The sequence below is a fragment of the Sorghum bicolor genome, chromosome 2 (genome assembly GCF_000003195.3).
Source record: "Sorghum bicolor cultivar BTx623 chromosome 2, Sorghum_bicolor_NCBIv3, whole genome shotgun sequence".
NCBI lineage: Eukaryota > Viridiplantae > Streptophyta > Magnoliopsida > Poales > Poaceae > Sorghum > Sorghum bicolor.
In genome coordinates this window covers 71,076,767-71,097,537 of record NC_012871.2, presented here as the reverse complement: position 1 = coordinate 71,097,537, position 20,771 = coordinate 71,076,767, and the positions used below count along the sequence as shown (strand labels likewise).

The 20,771-nt window shown below is 45.9% G+C and overlaps 4 protein-coding genes across 5 annotated transcripts; 1 reads left to right on the top strand and 3 right to left on the bottom strand.

Annotated features, from left to right (window-relative positions):
- LOC8083897 (remorin 4.1) lies at window positions 3,653-5,300 on the top strand. The gene is made up of 2 exons (XM_002463007.2): window positions 3,653-4,560; window positions 4,700-5,300. The coding sequence occupies exons 1-2, from the start codon at window positions 3,814-3,816 to the stop codon at window positions 4,892-4,894; spliced, it is 942 nt and encodes a 313-aa protein (XP_002463052.1). The 5' UTR covers window positions 3,653-3,813; the 3' UTR covers window positions 4,895-5,300.
- LOC8083896 lies at window positions 7,301-12,365 on the bottom strand. The gene is made up of 3 exons (XM_002460837.2): window positions 12,005-12,365; window positions 10,891-11,240; window positions 7,301-10,426 (listed from the first exon to the last, which is right to left on the bottom strand). The coding sequence occupies exons 1-3, from the start codon at window positions 12,219-12,221 to the stop codon at window positions 7,508-7,510; spliced, it is 3,486 nt and encodes a 1,161-aa protein (XP_002460882.1). The 5' UTR covers window positions 12,222-12,365; the 3' UTR covers window positions 7,301-7,507.
- On the bottom strand, window positions 13,228-16,621 carry LOC8083895 (proteinaceous RNase P 2). 2 transcript variants are annotated; one of them, XM_021452136.1, is made up of 7 exons: window positions 15,745-16,621; window positions 15,488-15,606; window positions 14,901-15,002; window positions 14,625-14,800; window positions 14,262-14,382; window positions 13,978-14,046; window positions 13,228-13,907 (listed from the first exon to the last, which is right to left on the bottom strand). In XM_021452136.1, exons 1-7 carry the CDS (start codon window positions 16,595-16,597, stop codon window positions 13,674-13,676), a joined length of 1,674 nt encoding a protein of 557 aa, XP_021307811.1. In that variant the 5' UTR covers window positions 16,598-16,621; the 3' UTR covers window positions 13,228-13,673. The 2 variants fall into 2 exon arrangements, with proteins under 2 accessions (XP_021307811.1, XP_021307810.1); XM_021452135.1 differs by having other exon boundaries at window positions 15,488-16,621.
- LOC8083894 lies at window positions 17,567-19,255 on the bottom strand. The gene is made up of 2 exons (XM_002460835.2): window positions 18,572-19,255; window positions 17,567-18,476 (listed from the first exon to the last, which is right to left on the bottom strand). Exons 1-2 carry the CDS (start codon window positions 18,855-18,857, stop codon window positions 17,737-17,739), a joined length of 1,026 nt encoding a protein of 341 aa, XP_002460880.1. The 5' UTR covers window positions 18,858-19,255; the 3' UTR covers window positions 17,567-17,736.

The following is a 20,771-nucleotide window of genomic DNA, read 5'->3' as shown; positions in this document are numbered from 1 at the left end:
GATCAGCAAAATGTTACTGAAGACGTGAAGGCGTCATGCAACAGAGGGAGCAAAATGTTTATTTTGTCCTTGTACTTCTATATCCTGGATGAAATCGTCAAATTAAACAGTGGTTTTCTTTGAGAAGAAAAAACGGGGTACAGAGGATGAGGATCGGATCCGCGCTATGCTAATGCTAGCTCCAGCGATCGATCTTTGGCTTTTGTCCGCTACCTGTGGCATCAAGGTCTGGGCCCCGTACGTGCATGTGTCTCCGCGGGCGATCTTGCTCCGTCCTCTCGTGATCTCTCTGACGTTTGCGTCTGTCCGCTACTCCCCCTCGTTCCGTGTCATTGAAGCTTCGCGTTTGTTTCCCTTCCACGAGGCAGTACAAAACAAATGTGAAATGCGACCTTACCTTTGCTTTTAAATGGAGAGAGATATTATATAAAAGAATTAAGCGATATTGCTCCCTAAAAAAAGAGAGTGATATTGCGAGCGATTTTGTGCGCCGTGGGTTTGACCACGTCGAAGAATAAGGATGCACTTTCCAAACATTCTTATAACTAGCTGTAAAGTGAAGGAGTATACTAAGGTCTTGTTTAGTTCGCAAAATAAAAACTAATTGCACAGTTTACCTGTAATTTGTGAGATGAATCTTCTGAGTCTAGTTACTCCATGATTGGATAATGTTTGTCAAATAAAAATAAAAGTGCAACAGTAGCAAAAAAAAAACCACACTTTTTTCTGAACTCAACATGGCCTAAGTTGGTTCCAGCTTTCGTTGATTCGATGCGCACGCAGTGGTAAAGTAGCTACGTGCATGTCATGGCGGGGTCGCTCTGGGTTTGGGTGAGCCATGGCAATGTCGCCATGCATTGCATGCATTGCATGTGCACCCGGCGTGTCCGTGTTGCGCTGTGCACTGCACAAGATTGTTGTTAAGGTGCTTCATGGCACCAAGCTAGTACAGTACTGTATACTGTATGTGCCGGTAGCTTTGAGATGGCGAGGAAAATGCTCGGCATCAACAAGTGATGAACGATGGATGCCGGCATGCCGCGTCGAAAGGTGAAATAGGAAGAGGGAACACACGGTGGGCCACCCACGTCCGAGTGTCAGTGTGTCTGTGTGCGCGCGGCAGCAGGTTACTGCACTGTTTATTACGCGATTCGACACCCGTACGTCCCCTTCGAGGTCTCTGCTTTGGCCGTTGCTCTTGCTCCAGCACTCCAGTACATGCAAGAGATTTATACAGGTGGGTCCACTTCCCAGGGTCACAACACAAGTAGCTGCAGGCACCTGGCCACAGTTCGTCTTGTTCGCTTGAGCAGCCATTTAATAATATGTTTCTTTTTCAACAAACCATATTTTTTTATCATGGTTTATCAGTCAAACAAACAAAGCTACAGTAACCATTGACGGACCCAAGGGGGGGCTGGGGTGGCTGCAGCCCCCTCTTGGACTCAAAAATCTTTTAACAAGTTTTCTTTTTTGCAAAAGATTTTATATATTTAGTATTTTTATGCTTATTCTACGAATCTTTGTCTTTGAACACTTTAAATCAATATTGAATTATCAATCTTACCTATATCTATTAGTGTACTGCATTGAGCAAGCAAAAAAAATAGCCTATGTTATTTAGCCTCCCTCTTGGTCTGTTTCTGGATCCGCCACTGTAGGTAACCTACCCTGTCTAAGCATATGTGGCCGTAAATAACCATTTTAGCATCGTCTGGAACTGGAAAGGAAACAAAACGAAGTAACAATTTGAAGGCGGCGTGGACGCTCACCTCACCTGATGTTTACTCTATCCCTATGATACTGGTAGCTGGAATTGCCACGCGGTCCGTCGCTCTCCCGGTGGCACGAACCGACCAAGGTTGCCGCGAAGCCAACAAGTCCATCCATGGATGATCACGAGACATGCATCTGCTCTGATAGGTGGACGTCGACGGCCATGCCGTGCCTTATCTCTGGCCTTGTTTAGGCCTTGTTTACATACACCTAAAAACCCAAAACTTTATAAGATTCTCTGTCACATCGAATCTTGCGGCACATGCATAAAGTATTAAATATAGATAAAAAGAATAACTAATTGCACAGTTTATCTGTAAATCACGAGACGAATCTTTTAAGCCTAGTTACTCCATGATTAGACAATGTTTGTCAAATAAAAACGAAAATGCTACAGTGTCAAAATCCAAAAACTTTTTGCATCTAAACAAGGCCTTAGTTCACCCCGAAATCCAAAAAGTTTTCAAGATTCTCTGTCACATCGAATCTTGCGACACATGCATGAAGCATTAAATATAGACGAAAACAAAAACTAATCACACAGTTTAACTGTAAATCACGAGACGAATTTTGACTCCAGTTAGTCTATGATTGGACAATATTTACCATAAACAAACGAAAGTACTACTGTTTCGAAAACTTTTCAGTTTTCGAAACTAAACAAGGCCTCTGCCTCTCTCTCTCTCTCTCTCAGGTCTCAACGACGCCTCCCACACCTGACTGACGGGTTTGTTCGTTTCGTTTGCTCTTCTGACTGACAGCCAACTACTACTCCACCTCAATTTTCCATTCGCAAAAGATGCTTCCACCAGACGTATCTCCCTCCCCCGATATTGGCAGGGCCCACGCCTTGTCTGCGCCTACCGGTACTGTACCGGGTTATTCAATTAAACAGTAATGGGTGTCATTTATTATCGGTGAAACAGGAAGCAGAGCTATCGGAGGGTCCGGGCCCACGCGGGGTTAACGCTAATTCCGCACCGCCTCTGCGTCCGTCATTGTTTCACCGGTCAGTGCATACATGCGGTCAATTTCCGCCATAGGCAAAGCCACTTTGATCGTGTGACGGTGACGTGTGTTACCACGGCCGACCACGTCTCTAATCCCCATAATAACGGAATATCTCTTTCTTTCTTCCTTTTCTATCCGGCTGGTACGTGAATAGGAGCTGTAAAAAGGAGGCGTCACAAAAATTACCCTCCCCAGTTTATCTGAAATCATATCACTGTAGTACGTATGTGGTAACGGATGGTTTCGGCTGTGCGGCTGCTCCTTGTTCCTTACCGATGAGAGGCTGTGGAGCTTTCATGCGTGTGCCACAAATTAAAAACCTTGCTCTTGCGGCGAGTGGTTAAAAATTAACCGAAATTCGGTCAAACACAAAATCATCGCAGAGTGGCTTAATAATTCAGTTACGTCTCAATTTGCTCGGATATGATCACACACACGCTACTCATATCTACGCACCGCCGCTACCGGAAGCACCGTCACTGGAATGTTCGCCAATGATACCTACCCATTGCATATCGATAACGAAAACAACTCGACGTGCGCGCAAGCGTATCCAACACCCAAAAGCTCGTAAACAAACCGAGGGACGACGATAATGAAATCCACTGGAATTAGTAGGGGAGGAAGAGATCGGTGGTGTGAGTCAGCGCACTTTGCCCACGCGACCCGTGCCCCTCACAAAAATAAGGAATACTAGCTTTTCTGATCTCAAAATAAACATCAAATCTGCTCCCGGTGCCGATTGAGAAAGCGAGACGAAGGTCACGAAAAAAGCCGCGAGAAATGGACGTAAATTTGGGAAATATCCAGGACGGCCAACGGTCCTGTTCCTGTGTTGGTTCGACTCTCCCCGCTGCCACCGCCTCCCAAGCTCCGGCTTCTATTTAAGAAGGCGTCCCCCGCCACCATCCTACTCACCACACACCACCACCGGAGTCCACCCAAAGCATTCGATCTCCGACGAGCCGCAGATGGTTTCGCGGCCGCTAGAGGCTTAGCGTTGAGGAGGAGGAAGCAGTGTGCCACATGTTGGGTGAACAGACGGCGGCTAGCACTAGCAGCAGCAGCGGCAGCGGCAGCGGCAGCGTCGAGCATCAGGAGAGGATCGTCGAGGACAGGCGGTTGCAGCCGGTGGGGGAGAACGAGGAGGAGGAGGAGGAGTTCAGGGACATCCACGCGCTGAGCCCGCCGCCGACGCCGAGCCAGCCGTCGTCGTACCGCCTCCGGGCGTCGTGGGGGTCAGCCGCGGGCGGGAGCAGGCACACGTCCATCCGCTCCGTCGGGAGCGACACCGCACCCAGCGAGCCCTTCCCGACTATGAGCAGGGAGTTCTCGGCCATGGTCGCCGCCGCAGCCAACGCCGCAGCCAGCGCCAACTCCAACGGTGACGTCGTCGACAGGGACGTCGTGGACGCCATGGGCAGGAGCAGGATCGGGGAGGCCGAGGAGGAGCTGGAGGAGACCAACCCGCTGGCCATCGTGCCCGACAGCAACCCCATCCCGTCGCCGCGCCGGGGCCCGCCCACCCCTGGAGGCGCCGACGTCGCGCTGATGGCCGCCAACGGCCACGGCCATGGCCACGGCAACAGCAACGGCGAAGGTGGGATGTCCGTGGGGCAGGTCAAGAAGGAGGAGGTGGAGTCCAAGATCGCCGCGTGGCAGATCGCCGAGGTGGCCAAGGTCAACAACCGCTTCAAGCGCGAGGAGGTCGTCATCAACGGCTGGGAGGGCGACCAGGTCGAGAAGGCCAGCGCCTGGCTCAAGAAATACGAGGTAATCCATCGATCTATAATAGCTTCACTGACCAACATATACTCTCCTACAAAACCAGCAAATCCCCCCAATCGATCAAGTATCTGAATTGTTCAGTTCTGATAGAAATGCATGTATTTGTATGGTATGGCATGTGCAGAGGAAGCTGGAGGAGAAGCGTGCCAAGGCGATGGAGAAGGCGCAGAACGAGGTGGCCAAGGCGCGGCGGAAGGCGGAGGAGAAGCGCGCGTCGGCGGAGGCCAAGCGGGGCACCAAGGTGGCGCGGGTGCTGGAGCTCGCCAACTTCATGAGGGCCGTGGGGAGGGCGCCATCCACCAAGCGCTCCTTCTTCTGAACTCACTCCCCCCACAACGGCGGCCACCGGCCTCCCCTCTTCTTCAGCAATTTCCTCTGCCCCCGCCTGCTCTGCTCGTCGCCGCCGGTACAGTTCAGTTGTTCGTTGGGAATGGATCGTTCACCGCTTCACTACACCGGGATCTGACAGAGTGATCAGTGCCGTGCTAGCTGTGTGGAACGCTTGTTTTAGTGTTGTATCCACCACATGTATGATTTGTAAACCCTTTTTTTTCCTGTTTCTCCTGTTTTGTGTTTCATATGGTATGGTATTGCAAAGTCCATATACCATAAGAAGGATGTGCTCTGCCCGAGTCTTGAGGGCAAGAGCTGCCTGTATTTTGTTGGAATTTTGTCATCAACAGTTGTGTATGTCAATATGAACAAGATATGATGTCCATTATCAACGGTTGTGTATTTTGTTGGAATCTTGTTTTTCGTTTCTGTTCTTTGTTTCTTTCCTTCGCTGCTGTGAAGCTTCGATACTCCCAGCAATGTCTACCTAAATGTTTAAGTGCTCAACGGCAAAAATTGACGATTCTTGCAAGCCCTATGGCTATGGGCGGAAGAGTGTTACTGTTTTTCTTTAGGAAACACTGAACAGTAATTTGGCACACATGTATAGTGAACGCCATGAACTTTCTGCTTCTCTGCATGCACTGACGAGCTTCACTTGGCACATCAGTTTTGCGAGCTACAACCACAGTCGTGAGGTCAAAGCTGTTTCTGAGCTACAACCACAGTTCGCAAATTTTTTTTGTTTTTGGGTACTGTAGCATTTCGTTTTTATTTGGCAAACATTGTCCAATCACGGAGTAACTAGGCTCAAAAGATTCATCTCATAAATTACAGGTAAACTGTGCAGTTAGTTTTTATTTTCGTCTATATTTAATGCTCCATGCATACGACCAAAAATTCGATGTGACAGGAAATCTTGAAAATTTTTGCGAACTAAACAAGGCCTCACACCAGTCATGAGGAATAGCACTCATCATTAAACACACAATATCCTACTGTATATATCCGAAAGTGCCCTCTGCAAAAAGGAGGCTGATGATAGGGCTAGGTGTTCGTGTCGCTATATTAATAAATTCCGACCCATACTTCCAATTAGCATGATCATAGTTTAACAAAAAGGTAAGTATACTAGTACTCCCTCTGTTTTTAATTACATTATATGATGCTTTCAGACAAGTGAATTAGTTTAACGGTCGTATATTTTAAAGGAGGTGCAGGTGCTAAACAATATCCATATCCCTACAGAAAAGTACGTTCAACTTATTATTAATTCTAAGGTGGCGTAGTACAGTGCACAAAAGATAATCTCCAGTATATTACTTAACAGTATATGATGCAAGATTTTTTTTCGTTATTGTTTGGCTAATTCCTTGTTCATTTGACAAAACAAAAAGTTTTCGGCCATTGTAGCACTTTCGTTTGTTTATGACAAATATTGTTCAATTACGGACTAACTAGACTTAAAAAATTTATCTCACGATTTATAGACAAATTGTGTAATTAAATTTTATTTTTATTATATTTAATATTTCATACATGTGCCACAAAATTCGATGGGACGGGAATCTTAAAAAGTTTTTGTTTTTTGGGTGAACTAAACAAGGCCTAAGCTTTACACTGCAACTCGAAATATTCGTCTGCTCAAGTTATTTTTGTTGCAAAATAGAAAATAGTGAATGTGAATAAATGCTAAAGTAACGCATAAACTGTTATAACGAAGAGACAAGAGGGGGTTCTGGTACCATAACGAGAATTGTCTTCCATGCACCTTTCTGACTGCACAGGAGGGGAGACCGGAGAGGATGCGAATCCACGGATTCCTTGCTCCTGGACAGAGCGAAGACGGCCTCGGACCCACTAATGGGCCGCGCGGGCCCGTGCCTCGTATAATGGCGGTACGACTTCACCAGGCCCATAGACAGGGCTAGCCCATGTGCGTCTATACACGGAGCGCAGGCGCGCAGCAGGCGGCAGGCAAGCTCACATGTGAACAGAGCGCCGCCTGTTCTTCTGTTCGAACATGCGCTGTTCCGTTTCACAAGAACATGGCGTGTTCCGAGCTTCACCTGTCAGCGACCAGCGGTTAAATGATCACGTGATTAGTACAAGAAATTACGTATAACTAATAAAGCAGTTTAGTTATGCTCAAGTATCGAAGAAGAGGGAGATAATGAAAGTACGCAGTGAAAAGCTTTGCCATACCTTGTCCGGTCTAGATTAAGGGTTGATTCTTGATTGTAACTCAGGTCGGTTGACTTCGCTGCCAATTGAAACGTACCCAATGTAGGGGCGTGTGGCAAGTGGTAACTATGTTCTCTCCTGCAATACTCAGAACTTGAAAATGAACGGGCAACAGTAAGTGTTAGGTTGTAATGGATTTACACAAACGGGAGAATAGCAAATTAGCAACCCAAAACCAAAGTTACTCTGCTTTCATAGTATTTAGTATAAATTGATGCCGACATAAAGACTTATTTATGTACAAAAACTTCTGCATAACTTGGAAGAAAGCGTTCATCACTGTACAGGACACACCAACTAGTGCAGCAGTATGTTTCGTTCATCTCTGAACTATCAGTATCGCATAGCCCTATCCTTATATAAGACTGTCAGCATGTTCTCCACTGCTCCCACCAAAAGACATCTCTGGAGGGTTTGGCATATCATTCAAACTGTCGAACGGCTCGTTTGAAGTATGTAGCAGATCAACCACATCAGCCGAAGGCTCATTCACCGAAGGGTTTGTCAGGTCAGCCACGTCAACCAGAGGCTCATTGGGGGCAGAAGTATATGGCTCTGATGGTGTACTCAGGTCAGCAACATCAACTAAAGGCTCGTCTGCAGCAGAAGCATCGTCATCTGAAGATGAGAGTGTACTAAACAGTTGAGCTGAGCCAATACCAGAACCACTGTCAATACCCTCCAGATCAGAAATTTGTGCTTCAGAATCAGATGATTCAGCAAGCAAGACTTCAAGGGACAGGCTGCTCTTATTTGTACCCTTTGCTGCGGAGGTCATGCCTAGCATGTCATCCTTAAACTCATAAAGCAAATCATCAGAAACCTTTTGGAGCTCTTCCACAAAAATATGTGTTGCAACAGGACGATCTCCAATGCCTGCAAGAAGTTCTTCCGCGTAATTTCCTGATGTGTCATTCCCTGAAACAACAGGTTCTCTGGCAGGTGCTCGACTAAACGACTCCATACTACTCAAACTTGACCAGGAATGTTCCCCATTCTGTTTTGAGAAACTCTCATCTAGACTCCAGTCCAAACTGCTGTTCTCAACCAATTTTTTCTTGGAATCTGTAGCATGATACTGAGAAAATATAGAGTCCATCCTCGAAGAGAGCCTAAATCCATTCTCTGTATCCTTCAGGCCACATTCCTTATCTGAGACAGCTTCCTTTGTATTATTAATATCGTGCCCACTAGTTCTGGGGTCAAGACTGCTTGATCCTTCAAATTTTGCCCCAATGGGTATGCTGGACAAAAGATTTCTCTCGTCCACATCAGCCTCAAGAGCTTTCTTCACTAGAAGTTGACTGATATTTTTCGAGTTTTTACCAGCTCCAGCTGATTTTCTCTCAAATGACAGCTTTTCAGCATCACCATTACCAAGGCATGCCTCAGAAGTACCATTCTTACAAGAGCTAGCATTCCTTGCTGCAAGAAACTCCACTAAGGATATGGAAGGTCTATTTTCATTCACCTGAACTCCACTATCAACAGGTTCAAACAATGTAGGAGGCTTAGGAGGATCCAAAGGTCCACAGTTCATTGTATCTAGATTAGGACCATTGCTTTGTCTATTCACGCAACTTGCATCATCAATAGATTCCTCAATTGTATCAGTGCGTGAGGGAACATCCAATGGTTCTGTGATCGCAACAAATGCCACCTTTTCTGTACTGAGATCATCGTTCTGTTCATTTATCTCAACCTTGCTATCCAACATTTCATTTGAGAGAGAATTGCTAGGAGTTGTATCAATATCTTGAGAAGACATGATGGCACCAACCAAATTAGCATCACCAGATGTACCCAGAAATTGGTCAGCTGAACCATCTTTAGTGGGCATCTTGCCAGTTTTTCCAGGAGAAAGGGAACAACTGAAGGAATCGTTAATGTTTTCAGCACCTAAATTACTGCTAGTGCAAACAGCAGGTTTCAAAGATGATGTTCCTTTGGTGGAAGTGAGTAATGCTTCCAATGCGGACGCCAATGCACCATTGATAGATACAGGTTTTTTGCTATTTGTGTCGCCAGCTGTGCTTTTCCTCAGAGTATCATCAGACCATATGTGATCATCACCATCACCACAAACTTCTGCTTGTTTCTTTTCTTCCACGTCATCGTTGTCATAATCATTATCCTCCCCATCATCATCATCATCATCATCATCATCATCATCATCATCATCATCATCTGGGAATTCAGGAACCTTGACAACTAAACCCGGGGAAGTCTTATGCTCCTTTTCAGAAGCAGACCCATCATGGAGGCTTGCATCGGTTAATTCAGGTTGAGCAATAAAATCAGTGGCCTTCACAAGCAGCCTTGGCACCACACTAGGCCCACGAAAACTAACATGGTTTCCATTAGTTATTACATTATAACCACAGTAATCATCTGACATAAAATCTGGCGCCCTGACAGCTAAACCTGGTTTCCTGTCAGTTGTAGAAATACTGTTATCATTAGCATCATTATGTGCTTCCTCCTGTGAGCGCATCGTATTAGACATACCATCTGTTGCTGACCTAAATGCAGAAGAACCTCTCAAAGACTGAATATCCATGGAGAACGAACTAAACTGTTCCTCTAGTCGCTGAAGCCTCGCCTCAATGCTACCAAGGGGCTTTATCATGCTGTTCTCAAACCTAGAGCAACATAATTCCATCTTCTCTACCTTTGAGAGCAGAGTATCCAGCTTTCTCTCAATATGATTATAAGGAATAAAGTTTTCCTTCAGAAGGGGATTACCAACATGACCTGTGTTCAATTCTCGCTGGTCCTTCACTGATGATGCTTGTGTACTTCCTAATGTTTGTACAGGCAATGGAAGAGAATCAGGGTCCTTGAACTGGAACTCACCTTGGCTATTTTTTTCATCAGATACTGTAACACCAACTGTAGGGCTCATTGCACTTTCTATCCCTACAGATGTATACTTTGAATCATTTGTGCTACACAGCACTGCTTCCTGTGTAACCCTTTTGCATGTGCTGCTCTCTTGATTCCTTGATCCATCAGAAAAATAACTGTCATCGATCTTCAAATTCCTTGATTTAGACATTTGCATAAGGCCAGGAACAAGCATTGCCAGCAAAGAACTGCCTCCCATGTTTCCAGGACCTCTTACTGAAACATCACTGGTGGACTCAACATGATCAGCAAATATGTAGATTTCCTCAATGTGCACTGATGCCTTCGACTGAAGTGATAGAAACCGTATAGTAAGAGACACACAAGGGTTAACATCAGTCATCTCAGCAGTAGCTTCATAGTGTGCCTGCAATACATATAATAACAAAAGATAAGAAAGATGTTTTTACTACATTCAAAGTTGCAACTTGTAAGTCCGCCTAACAAAAAGGCTTTAGATACCTTGAGAAGAACTCAATAAGAAACTCCTAACAAAGGAAAACCATCCTTATTTTATCTAAACAAACTCACACAAAGTATTAAAAAAACTCACACAACAACTGATCTAGTTATTTCTGGTATTCAATATCTCTTATCTCCCATCACTTCCTCATTTCATTTCAGAGGTATACAGAAAATTTAATATCTATCGGTTTGACGAATCTACATGTGCATTCAATCAATTTTCATGCTGTTGTGGACTGGATTAATTCTACAGGTTCAACAAAGTTCAGGTGACCTATGTCAAAACCACTGCCAGTAGAAATTTCTGGTGATAAATGACTATTAACAGATGTTTATTGTGCAAAACCAAAAAAATGAATTACATACCAGAGTATTTTCTTGGCAGGTTCGAATGGCATTCCTTTCTTGAGATTCTAGTGTTTTATTTCCAGCAGGAGATTCTGGAATCTTGACATCAACCCAATTATCTTCATCACTACCACTACTTACACTTTTTGCCTCATGTTCACGCTTGTCGCTGTTTGAAGCACTGCCAGTCCACTGAGACATACTTTCTTCACCACAGGGCTGCGGTTCTTTAACAGCAAGTCCACAACGCACGGTGCATAGATAATCCTTGCTGGCACCCTTTGGATCAGGAGAGTGGTATAGTTCATATATCCGAGCTGTGCTTCGCACATATACCCTGTGAATCTCATACTTTCCCCTGAAACTAACTGAATAAAATCCTTGAATAAATTTTTGTGTATACAGAATGAGAATGCAACTGTCTACAAATTTGCACTACTAAATGCTTCCATAGGAATTCAACGGTTCAAATGTTCAATAGAAGATGGCAAAACCAGGCATGATGCTATTAAAATAGAATTGGCAATAATGCCATAATCAGATTGCATGGTATAGCAGAATCCGACAATGTTTATTTAGCTAGTAGATGTAAAACACCAGCTAATGAAATTTCTGAAGGATCATACCATCTGAAACTACCAAATACTGTTGCTATGGTAGTGGATTGAATAAGAAGCATCAGAGTGTTATATGTAACTAACCACCACTCCTTCAAAAGAAAATGGACACGCTATATCTCACATAGTGATCATACTTATGTAGTCGCTATATCTCACATAGTGATCATACTTATGTAGTCTGTACCAACATTATGAGCAGGGTCTAGGCATCACAACAAATCGTTATAGTTAATTAGTTTAGACAGAGCGTAAGATTAACAAAGGGACCCACAATCACAGCACTAGATCTCCATAACCCAAACAACCAGATGCCCAATTCGGTTCAGATAGTACAAGCCTACTAGGGTTTTGCCTGCTTAGACGCTGTCGAACGCAAGTAGCAACACAGCAATTCCCAACAGAGCGCGCAGCTGCATCCGATCAAGGATTCGACTAACGTGAGCACAGCAATTCGCAACAATCCTCCAAATTTTGACTAGGCGGGTACTACCTAAGACAAAGCGAGGACTCACCAGTGACCTCGCAGGGGCAGGGAGTCATGTCGCGGTCCGAGTCGGCCGGCGGGTGGCAGAGCACGACGCCCGCCGGTGACGCCTCCGCGTCGTCGTCGGAGGTCTCGAACGAGACAGCGTCCTCCACGGCCCCGCCGGCGGGACCGGGGACCCACGTGCTGGTCGCCGTCCAGGGCCGTCCGCCGGGCTCGTTGCCTCCCGATCCCGACGTCGCCATCTCGCACCTCCTCCTTCTCCGGTGTTGTGCTTGTCCCGGTGCGTGCGCTCGCCGCTCGCCTCGGTGGCTTCCGGATACCGTCGAGCGATCTACCAGTAGCTTTCACTACACGCGAATCTGGTGGTGACTCTGACTGATGGACTGTGGATCTAATCTTTATAGGCATGGCCTTGTTGCCTGATTTGTTACACGACAAAAATACTATTTAGTGACTGGTAGATTTAAATAAAATTATAAATACATTATCAATCTATAAAGCTCAGATTCTAATTTTTTTTGGTTGAGTTCGTTTGTCTTATAGTTATATGTGTTTCTATCAACCAACATTGTTTTTCTCTCATAATAAATTAATGAACAATATTTTCACCAATGATTTTTCAAACAAATAGGCTCAGAGTGATAAATTAGAAAATCTTACTCTTGGTCACTTTTATGGTGATTTTTTTTCTTCTTTTTTTTAAAGATTTTTGTGGTGATTTGATGGAGTAGCATTTCACTAATGTAGCATCTTTTAAGGATGATGACGGATATTCAAACATAAGGAATCCAAATCCGAAAACATTTTAGATTTCACTATTGTAGCATTTTCGTTTGTATTTGGTAATTTATGTCCAATTATAGATAGACTTAAAAAATTCATCTCGCGATTTACAAACAAACTATATAATTATTTATTTATTTTTTATCTATATTTAGTGCTCCATGCATGTGCCACAAGATTTAATATGACTGAGAGTCTTAAAAATTTTTGGATTTTTAGATGAACTAAACAAAGCCTAAGTCAAACTAATCTTAGGCCTAAACATAGACTAGTAAAAAGACAAACTGCATATCTCGTCTGAAAACTATGAATTTATCATGCCTAATTAATATGTCATTAGTACATGTGGGTTACTCGGAAAACTGTGGGAAGCTACAGCCATAACGTTATAGTAAATGCCACATTGCCACGTTAGGAGTAACCTCGAAAAAATGTGCATTTGCTCTCAGAATCCCCCCAGGCATGAGAACAACATCAATGGCCTTCGTAACATTCTGATACAGGTTTCTAAACGGCACAGTAGCTCAAAAATGCACTTGGAAATGTTTATCATACATCCAGAATAAAGTTCACCTTTTCATTTAACTGAAGAGATAAAAGCTCTAGGAACAGCCAATTTGAGGTTATCTAGTATTCTGGTGTTACACTAGATGACCATGGCAACCAGAATACATGGTGCAGCAAAATTGTCTAGAATCACACCAAACTTGTGGAGAATGCAAGTCTGCAAGCCAGTGAAAGTGATTAACAATTATCAGCATCCTGCAGATCTGGGACGGCACTATCGCTGCATTCCTATTCTTGAACTGCCTTAGCTGAATCAACAACAAAGTAGACTGCAGAAACACAGTTCACCACAATTGCTCACAAGATGACAAACTCCCAGGTAGATGCTGCTCCTGGATAAGTGATCAATCTCTATCCTTTCTTTTACCAGATATCGTCTCATTCTTATTTTCTGCCAGCCTCTGCTGCACCACTTTAGATGCCTCGGTTGGAGGAATTTCGTGGACAACTCCATTAGTTGTGGGAACTTCACCATGTTCTTTGCAGGAACCTCCCCTGCCAATACAAAGCCAAATCCTACCTCTCTCATCCCCAGACTTCTCTTCCATCGGAATGTGCCAAGATCCCATTTCTGACTCCTGCAATGAAGATGAAATGAGCAACAGCAGATATTAAGCTCTAGAAAACACCTGAAAATAGACTACTTACTTGAATCTCTGAAGAATAAGAGGGTGGCATCACAAGCACCGCTTTTCCTTTATTAAAGGTGTACTTTACCTGCGCAATTGTAACAGAGTTTAGCAAATTAGCAAATAACAATTAACAGTAAGACAAAATCCAATGCATGGAGCAGGTTAAGAGAGAATTAATTACACTCTTTAGTTCAAACTAAATAGTATAGTATTCTGAGCTTCTAGAACCAGACTTTCTGTGTAATAACTAATAACCATTCACAGAGAAATAGCACTTTATGATCAGTTTGCAGAGCTCACCCGATGACGTTGCTTCCACTTCGGAAAAAAGGATGACCCTAGAAGCTCAAATATGTGATCTCTCATTTCATCATTAGTCACAAGCAAACAATTTAGTTTGATTGCTGCATACAACCAATACCTGGATGTTTGCATGTCATATAATTAGAAACATTAAGGAGGAAACATAACAATGAAGAAAAGTGAATAATCAATAAGCTATGCGATTCTAGATGATTGCGGTCTCTACAAAATTATAGTGTAAACAGGAAAGTCCTCCCAGTTTATAAGAAAATAGTGGACATAAAGGTATTTTCATTGTCTTTGAGAATTGAGCATAAAAAATAAGTTCAGAGATACTGAAGACTAGAAACTGAGCATTACCAGTCATCATTTGACCCACTTGGTGAAGTATACAATGCCCCATTTGTTCTCCAAGTCTCAATCAAATGTCTATTGGATGAATTTTCCATAAGTTTGGCAATTCGTTTATTGTGTAGTATGACAAGTGGCCATTTCCCATGATATCTATCCCGTAGCTCTGTTATAACGGCATCGAGCTGCTCTATATTAAGTATGAACAGTCAAACAATAATTAGCACGTATTGCTTAATTATCAATGTCCACATGTCAAAATTCAGTGTAAAGTGGTGCACGGACCTGAGTCAAACTGAAACCACCCTCCGCAAAATTTTGTTGATACAGTGCAATATTTGCACCGTCGACTATTGCTTGATATTCTTTATTTGCTTCCAACCACTCCTACAACAGTCATATTCAACCTGTGAGATTCACAGATGGATACTGTTTCTAACACAGAGAACAAACTAATAAATAAAGTCACTTCTTTAACCAACTCTAGTCATGCAACTGCAATGCATTAGTTATAATAGAAGTTCTGATAAAGTGACAGCTTAGTTTAGCTATTAGGATCTAGGATCAGTTGCCTGAACAAGCAGTTAGAACCCATAAGGATTCCTCAAGCATGACAGCATACATCGGCTCAATTTCTCTGATGTACATAGACTCATAGAGCAACCAAACACATTACTCAAAGCACACAACAGATCACCATTAGTAGAAATCATCATCTCCCAGTCTATTTTGCCCATATTATTAATTCTCCATGATTAGCAAATGAATAATCATCTAAAGTTGGAAGCAGAATAACCAGAATGCCAACCTTACCATGGTGCCATAGAAAGTTGAGAGATAAGTATATCGCAGCAATGGGAGAGGGAGGGCACCTGAAAGCGGCTGAAATTTGTTTTAGTCTCCCTCTCAAGGGCCAAACCAGCAACAGAATCAGCAAACTTCCGTGTCTCCTCCATGTCAATGTCAATGCAAGCGAGGCGGTATCTACACCCTGCACACTGATCATCAGCCCCAACTCTCACCCGCTGCATCGTCCAAGGGCCAGTTCCAAGCCACCCAAGACGGTGGCAGCCGCCACCGTTCGCTACAATGGCATCCTTCACCTGAGCAGCATTCCATTCAGACTTACCGGCCATTGCCGCCTTGTCGCTCCTGAACCATGCCTCCACAACTCCTGCAGTCTCCTCGCTGACGCAGTCCACGGCTTGCCTCAGCTTATGCATATACTCATACACCTTGTCCGCGTCCCCGGCTCTGGAGCTGACATCCAGGAGGGCGGCAAGCTCGGGTTCCTCAGGCGAGACGCCGGAGGCCGTCATGTGCGCTTCTACAGCGTAGGCCTTGGCGGCCTCCCCGGCACTTCGGAACGCAGCGAGGACGGGGCCGTAGGAGCGGAGGCGCGGGGAGAGGCCGTACTTGTCCTTCATGGTGGCCACGAGCTCGAACGCCTCGTCGGCAGCCGAAGACCCTGGGTCATCGGCGGCGGCGATGACGCGCGCGAGGGAGGTGATGGTAGCCTCGGAGGGCGGCGCCCCGGCCTGCAGCATGTGGGCGAAGACGCGGCGCGCGGCGGCGGCGGCGGCGGGGCCGGGGAAGGAAGAGCGGTCGGCGGAGGCGAGGAGGTGGAGGAGCTGGTTGTACTGGTGAGCGGCGAGGCGGAGAGGGGTGTCGGCGTCGGCGCCGGCGCCGGAGACGGCGGCGTCGAAGGCGGCCATGGCGGCGGCCGCGTCCCCGCGGCGGGTGCAGTCGGTGAGGGTGCGGCATAGGTCGGCGTTGGGGCCCTTGGAGCCCCGCCGCGGCCGGCGGCGCGAGGTCGCCGTGGAGGCCATGGGCGTGACGGCGACGGTGGCGCGGCAGCGGCGGCGGCTGAGCGAGGGCTGAGGAAGAGCCCTAACAAACGGCGGGAATTTAGGGGCGGTTAGTGCCCGCCACCGGCCCATAAGCTGCTTCAGCCCATGATGGGGGTGAGCAACAAGCCACATTTCCAGTCAGGACTCAGGAGGATAGTCCCGTACCGCCAGTTCAGGTCGAGGCTGCCGTTCTTATAAACGAGCGCGGCCGCAGATGATGCTGCTTCGCAGGATGAAGTGAGTGGGCCTTTGCCAGCCCTGGAAAGTCCCCGGGCCAACTTCTCCCAATCGTAACACGCCATTTTCTATACGGCATTTCTAATAAAAACATATGTTTTTCGTACATCTTTTACTTCACCATTTTTCCTTCACAATACTTGTTTGAAATAACAGAAGAGTTTCTTGGATAATGATATGTTGAAGCTTGAATAGGACCATGCATGGCATTTTTTTTCATATATGCATACTTGTCGGTGAAGAATGCCTTGAATATGCTGCAAGTGCGAGGCAACGTGCTTTGGACTTTGGTGTCTTGGTGTGCAACGAGTGTTACGCCATGTGTCCCCTGCAACCGAAAACTTGGCACATACATTTCTCACGCTGTTTGCGTTGCAGCACGCAAGCAAGCGCTGCCCGCTGCCTGAGCCACACGGAAACATGCATGCAGCACAAGGACCATACCTTGGTTCAATCAGATACTGTACACAAGCTTTTTTTGCAATAAAGAATCATCGCAGATTGCGCCTACATCACAGTGTGTACAGATACATGGCCACTAGATAAATAATTAAACTGCATATTTTCAAACTCCGCTATTTCAGTCACAAGAACTATTCTGGACATAACAACTGCTCTTTCCTACGGTCCTACCCAACATATTCACAGCGATCGATCAATAGCATTTGGGACAGAGCTCAAGCGCACATAGGTTTTCACTTGAACAAGAGAACACCAGTTGCATATAATAAATTGTGAAGCTAAACTATTGAAGAATAACCCATCTGATTAGGAGACTGTTCCCCGGCCTGTAAGGCAGAGAACCAGCATCTGATTAATTGGCAAACAAAATGTGTGTAAATTGTAAAAGCATGGTAGTTGTCTAGTTGAGACACTTGTGATAAAACTGAAAACTACTATGTTGACAGAAAAGAAATACTACAACATATATACCATTATACTGTACTATATTATTTATTCCCATATAAGCGCGTCGTGCGTGTGATACTGATATTTGCTCGATCGCTGCATCGAACGGCGACGTGCTTAAATAATTAATAGGCCCTGGCAGAGGTGAGCATGGAGGTGTCGGCACGGCGGTCGTCGTCGCCGAACCTTGCAACGGCGCAGTCGGTGGCGAAGATATCCGAGGAGAGGTACTCTGCCGCGCCGCCCATGACAGGAATCCTGGAGGTGACGCTAAGCCGGCTGACGTAGTCGTATCGGTACGTCTGCCCGAGCACGCCGTGCACGTCGTCGGTGAGGTCGAGGAACCTGAACCCCAGGTCCAGGTGCGCGAGGCAGTCGTCCTCCGCCACGCCGTAGCCGTGCACGCGAGAGTCCTCCTCGCTGACGGGCACGACGTTGGCCACGACGTCGAGCACCCCCTCGAGGCGCACCCGCACGCCGTTGGCCGCGGCCGTCCTCGTGACGGCGAGCGCAGGCGCGGCGGGGGGCCGCCACGCGGCGCCGGTGTGCGCCGGGATGGCGACGCGCTCGCCGTCGAAGGCCAGGTCGAGGCGGTCGACGTCGTCGCTGCTCCACCTGGCGGTCTTATTGTGGGCGCCCACGTAGAGGCGGTGGTGCGCGAAGCGGATGCCGAGCGCCTGGATCCAGGTGAAGTCGCGGCTCATGGCGGGGTCGCGCCTCCCGATGAAGTGCGCGTTGATATGGAGGCCGGCGTCGGTGAAGATGCAGAAGTCCTGGTCCTTGCCGCCGTGGAAGTAGAAGGTGTTGCCGTCGCCGCCCGTGAACCGCGGGTCGCCGCACGACATGCCGGGGTAGAAGTCGCAGACTTGCATTCGTTATTGGAAGCAAAGAGCTTTAGTTGGACTTTTGCATTGGACGGCATTCAGACTTTCAGAGTGCGATAGTGTAGTGTGTACGTACTGCAGTAGGTCTTGCAGCCGGGGCAGACGACGATGCACTGGTTGGGGCAGCGGGAATCACACTTGGTCATGCACCCTGGCTGCTTCGTCTTGGGGTCCGGGCACGTCAGCTGCTGGTTCCTCTTGTACCCTCCCATTCCTTGGGTGAGCACGAGGTAGTTGTATGGCAGCGGGCGCAGGCCGCCGCGCGGCGCAGGAGCAGCTTGCTGGGTGGCCGCCGTCGCCGCCATCATCGCCACCAGAGCAGCAGCGAGCAGCTGCAGAAGCACACACGCATCAGGAGCCATTGCCGACGATTCCGGAGGAGGGAGCTAGGCAGGGCTTTGGTTGCTGTATTTATGCAGCTGCTGACCGGCCAGATAACAAAAGCCGCGGGTCAACTGGTCGAGGCCGTATTTAGAGAAATGGAGGGAGTCCCGGCGGATCGGTCGATCGATCGGCGAACGCCGCCGGGTGGTAAGCGCGCGCGGGCGCGGCGTCGTGCACAAGCGAACGCGTGGCGCACAGCTCTGCCACTGCGAGACGACGTCGACGCGGCATGCAGGAACGAACCGCACACTGCCAGCAGGTTCTTTGCCGAGTCCGGCGCCGCCGCCGCGCGCCCGTTGTTGGTCGGTCGATCTATTCCTTCACTTCACAGGTGACAGGCCACCGGGGCTTGCCCCCAAAAATAGGAGACGAAGCCCGCGTGTATAGCGTTGAAACGACGTCATTTCACGGCGAATTGGCGATCACGCAAAGCGCGGCGACGCCAATTGGGATCAAAGTCAAAGGGCGTGCATTTTATGAAGCAAGACACAGAGACTCACCCTATATTTCTCACTGGAATTTTCTTTTTATGTGTGCTTTCGTCGATGAAACTTATTGGCAAATCTTGGATGGTCATTACATTTTCCAGCTTAGGAGGAAATCCCTTTCTTAAGGCCTTGTTTAGATCCAAAAAGTTGTTGGATTTTGACACTATAGCATTTTCGTTTTTATTTGACAAACATTGTCCAATCATAGAGTAACTAGGTTTAAAAGATTCGTCTCGCGATTTATATAGGCGAATTGTGCAATTAGTTTTTATTTTCATTTATATTTAAGACTCCATACATGTGCCGCAAGATTCAATGTGACGGAAAATCTTAAAAAGTTTTTTTGTTTTGGGGTGAACTAAACAAGGTTTAACTTAGGCCTTGTTTACTTGCAAAAAAATTTACAAAATGTGATTTCGTTTGTATTTGACAAATATTGTCCAATCACAGATTAACTAGGCTCAAAAGATTTGTCTCACAAATTACATACAAACTGTGTAATTAGTTTTTTTTATCTGTATTTAATGTTCCATATATATGCTGTAAGATTCGGTGTGACGGAGAATCTGAAATATTTTGCAAAATATTTGGGAAAGTAAAGAAGGCCTTAGGCCTTGTTTAGTTCCTAAAAATTTTGCAAAATTTTTCAGATTCCCCGTCACATCGAATCTTTAGACGTATGCATGGAGTATTAAATATAGATAAAAATAAAAACTAATTGCACAGTTTAGTCGGAAATTGACGAGACGAATCTTTTGAGCCTAGTTAGTCCATGATTAAACATTATTTGTCAAATACCAAAGAAATGTGCTCATTTTGCCAAAAATTTTGGAACTAAACAAGGCGTTATGCTCGCTCACAAACTTATTCCAGCATGAAGCGATCAATGTGTGGGTGGTGTTACAGCGCTCTATCCCCTTGGACCCACAGACGACGGCGCAGTAGTTTACTCACAAAGTAAAGAACGCCTTATGCTCGCTCACAAAAAGTGTCGCGTCAGGTTTCATGCAAGTCAAATGTTCTTATGAGTGCACATAATATATATGTAAAAAATACCAGCAGTTATACGCCATAAGGCCATGTTTAGATTGGAGATAAAAATATACATCGAATATGTCGGAAGGATGTCGGGAGGGATTTTTAGAAACTAATAAAAAAATAAATTACATAGCTCGTCAGGAAACTGCAAGACAAAAATCTATTAAGCATAAGCACATGTGGGTTACTGTAGCACTTAAGGCTAATCATGGAGACTAGACTTAAAAGATTCGTCTCGTGATTTTCAACCAAACTGTATAATTAGTTTATTTTTTATCTACATTTAATGTTCCATATATTTGTTTAAAGATTCGATGGGATGGATAAAAAATTTTTAGTTGGGGAATTAAACAGGGCCTAAGTATC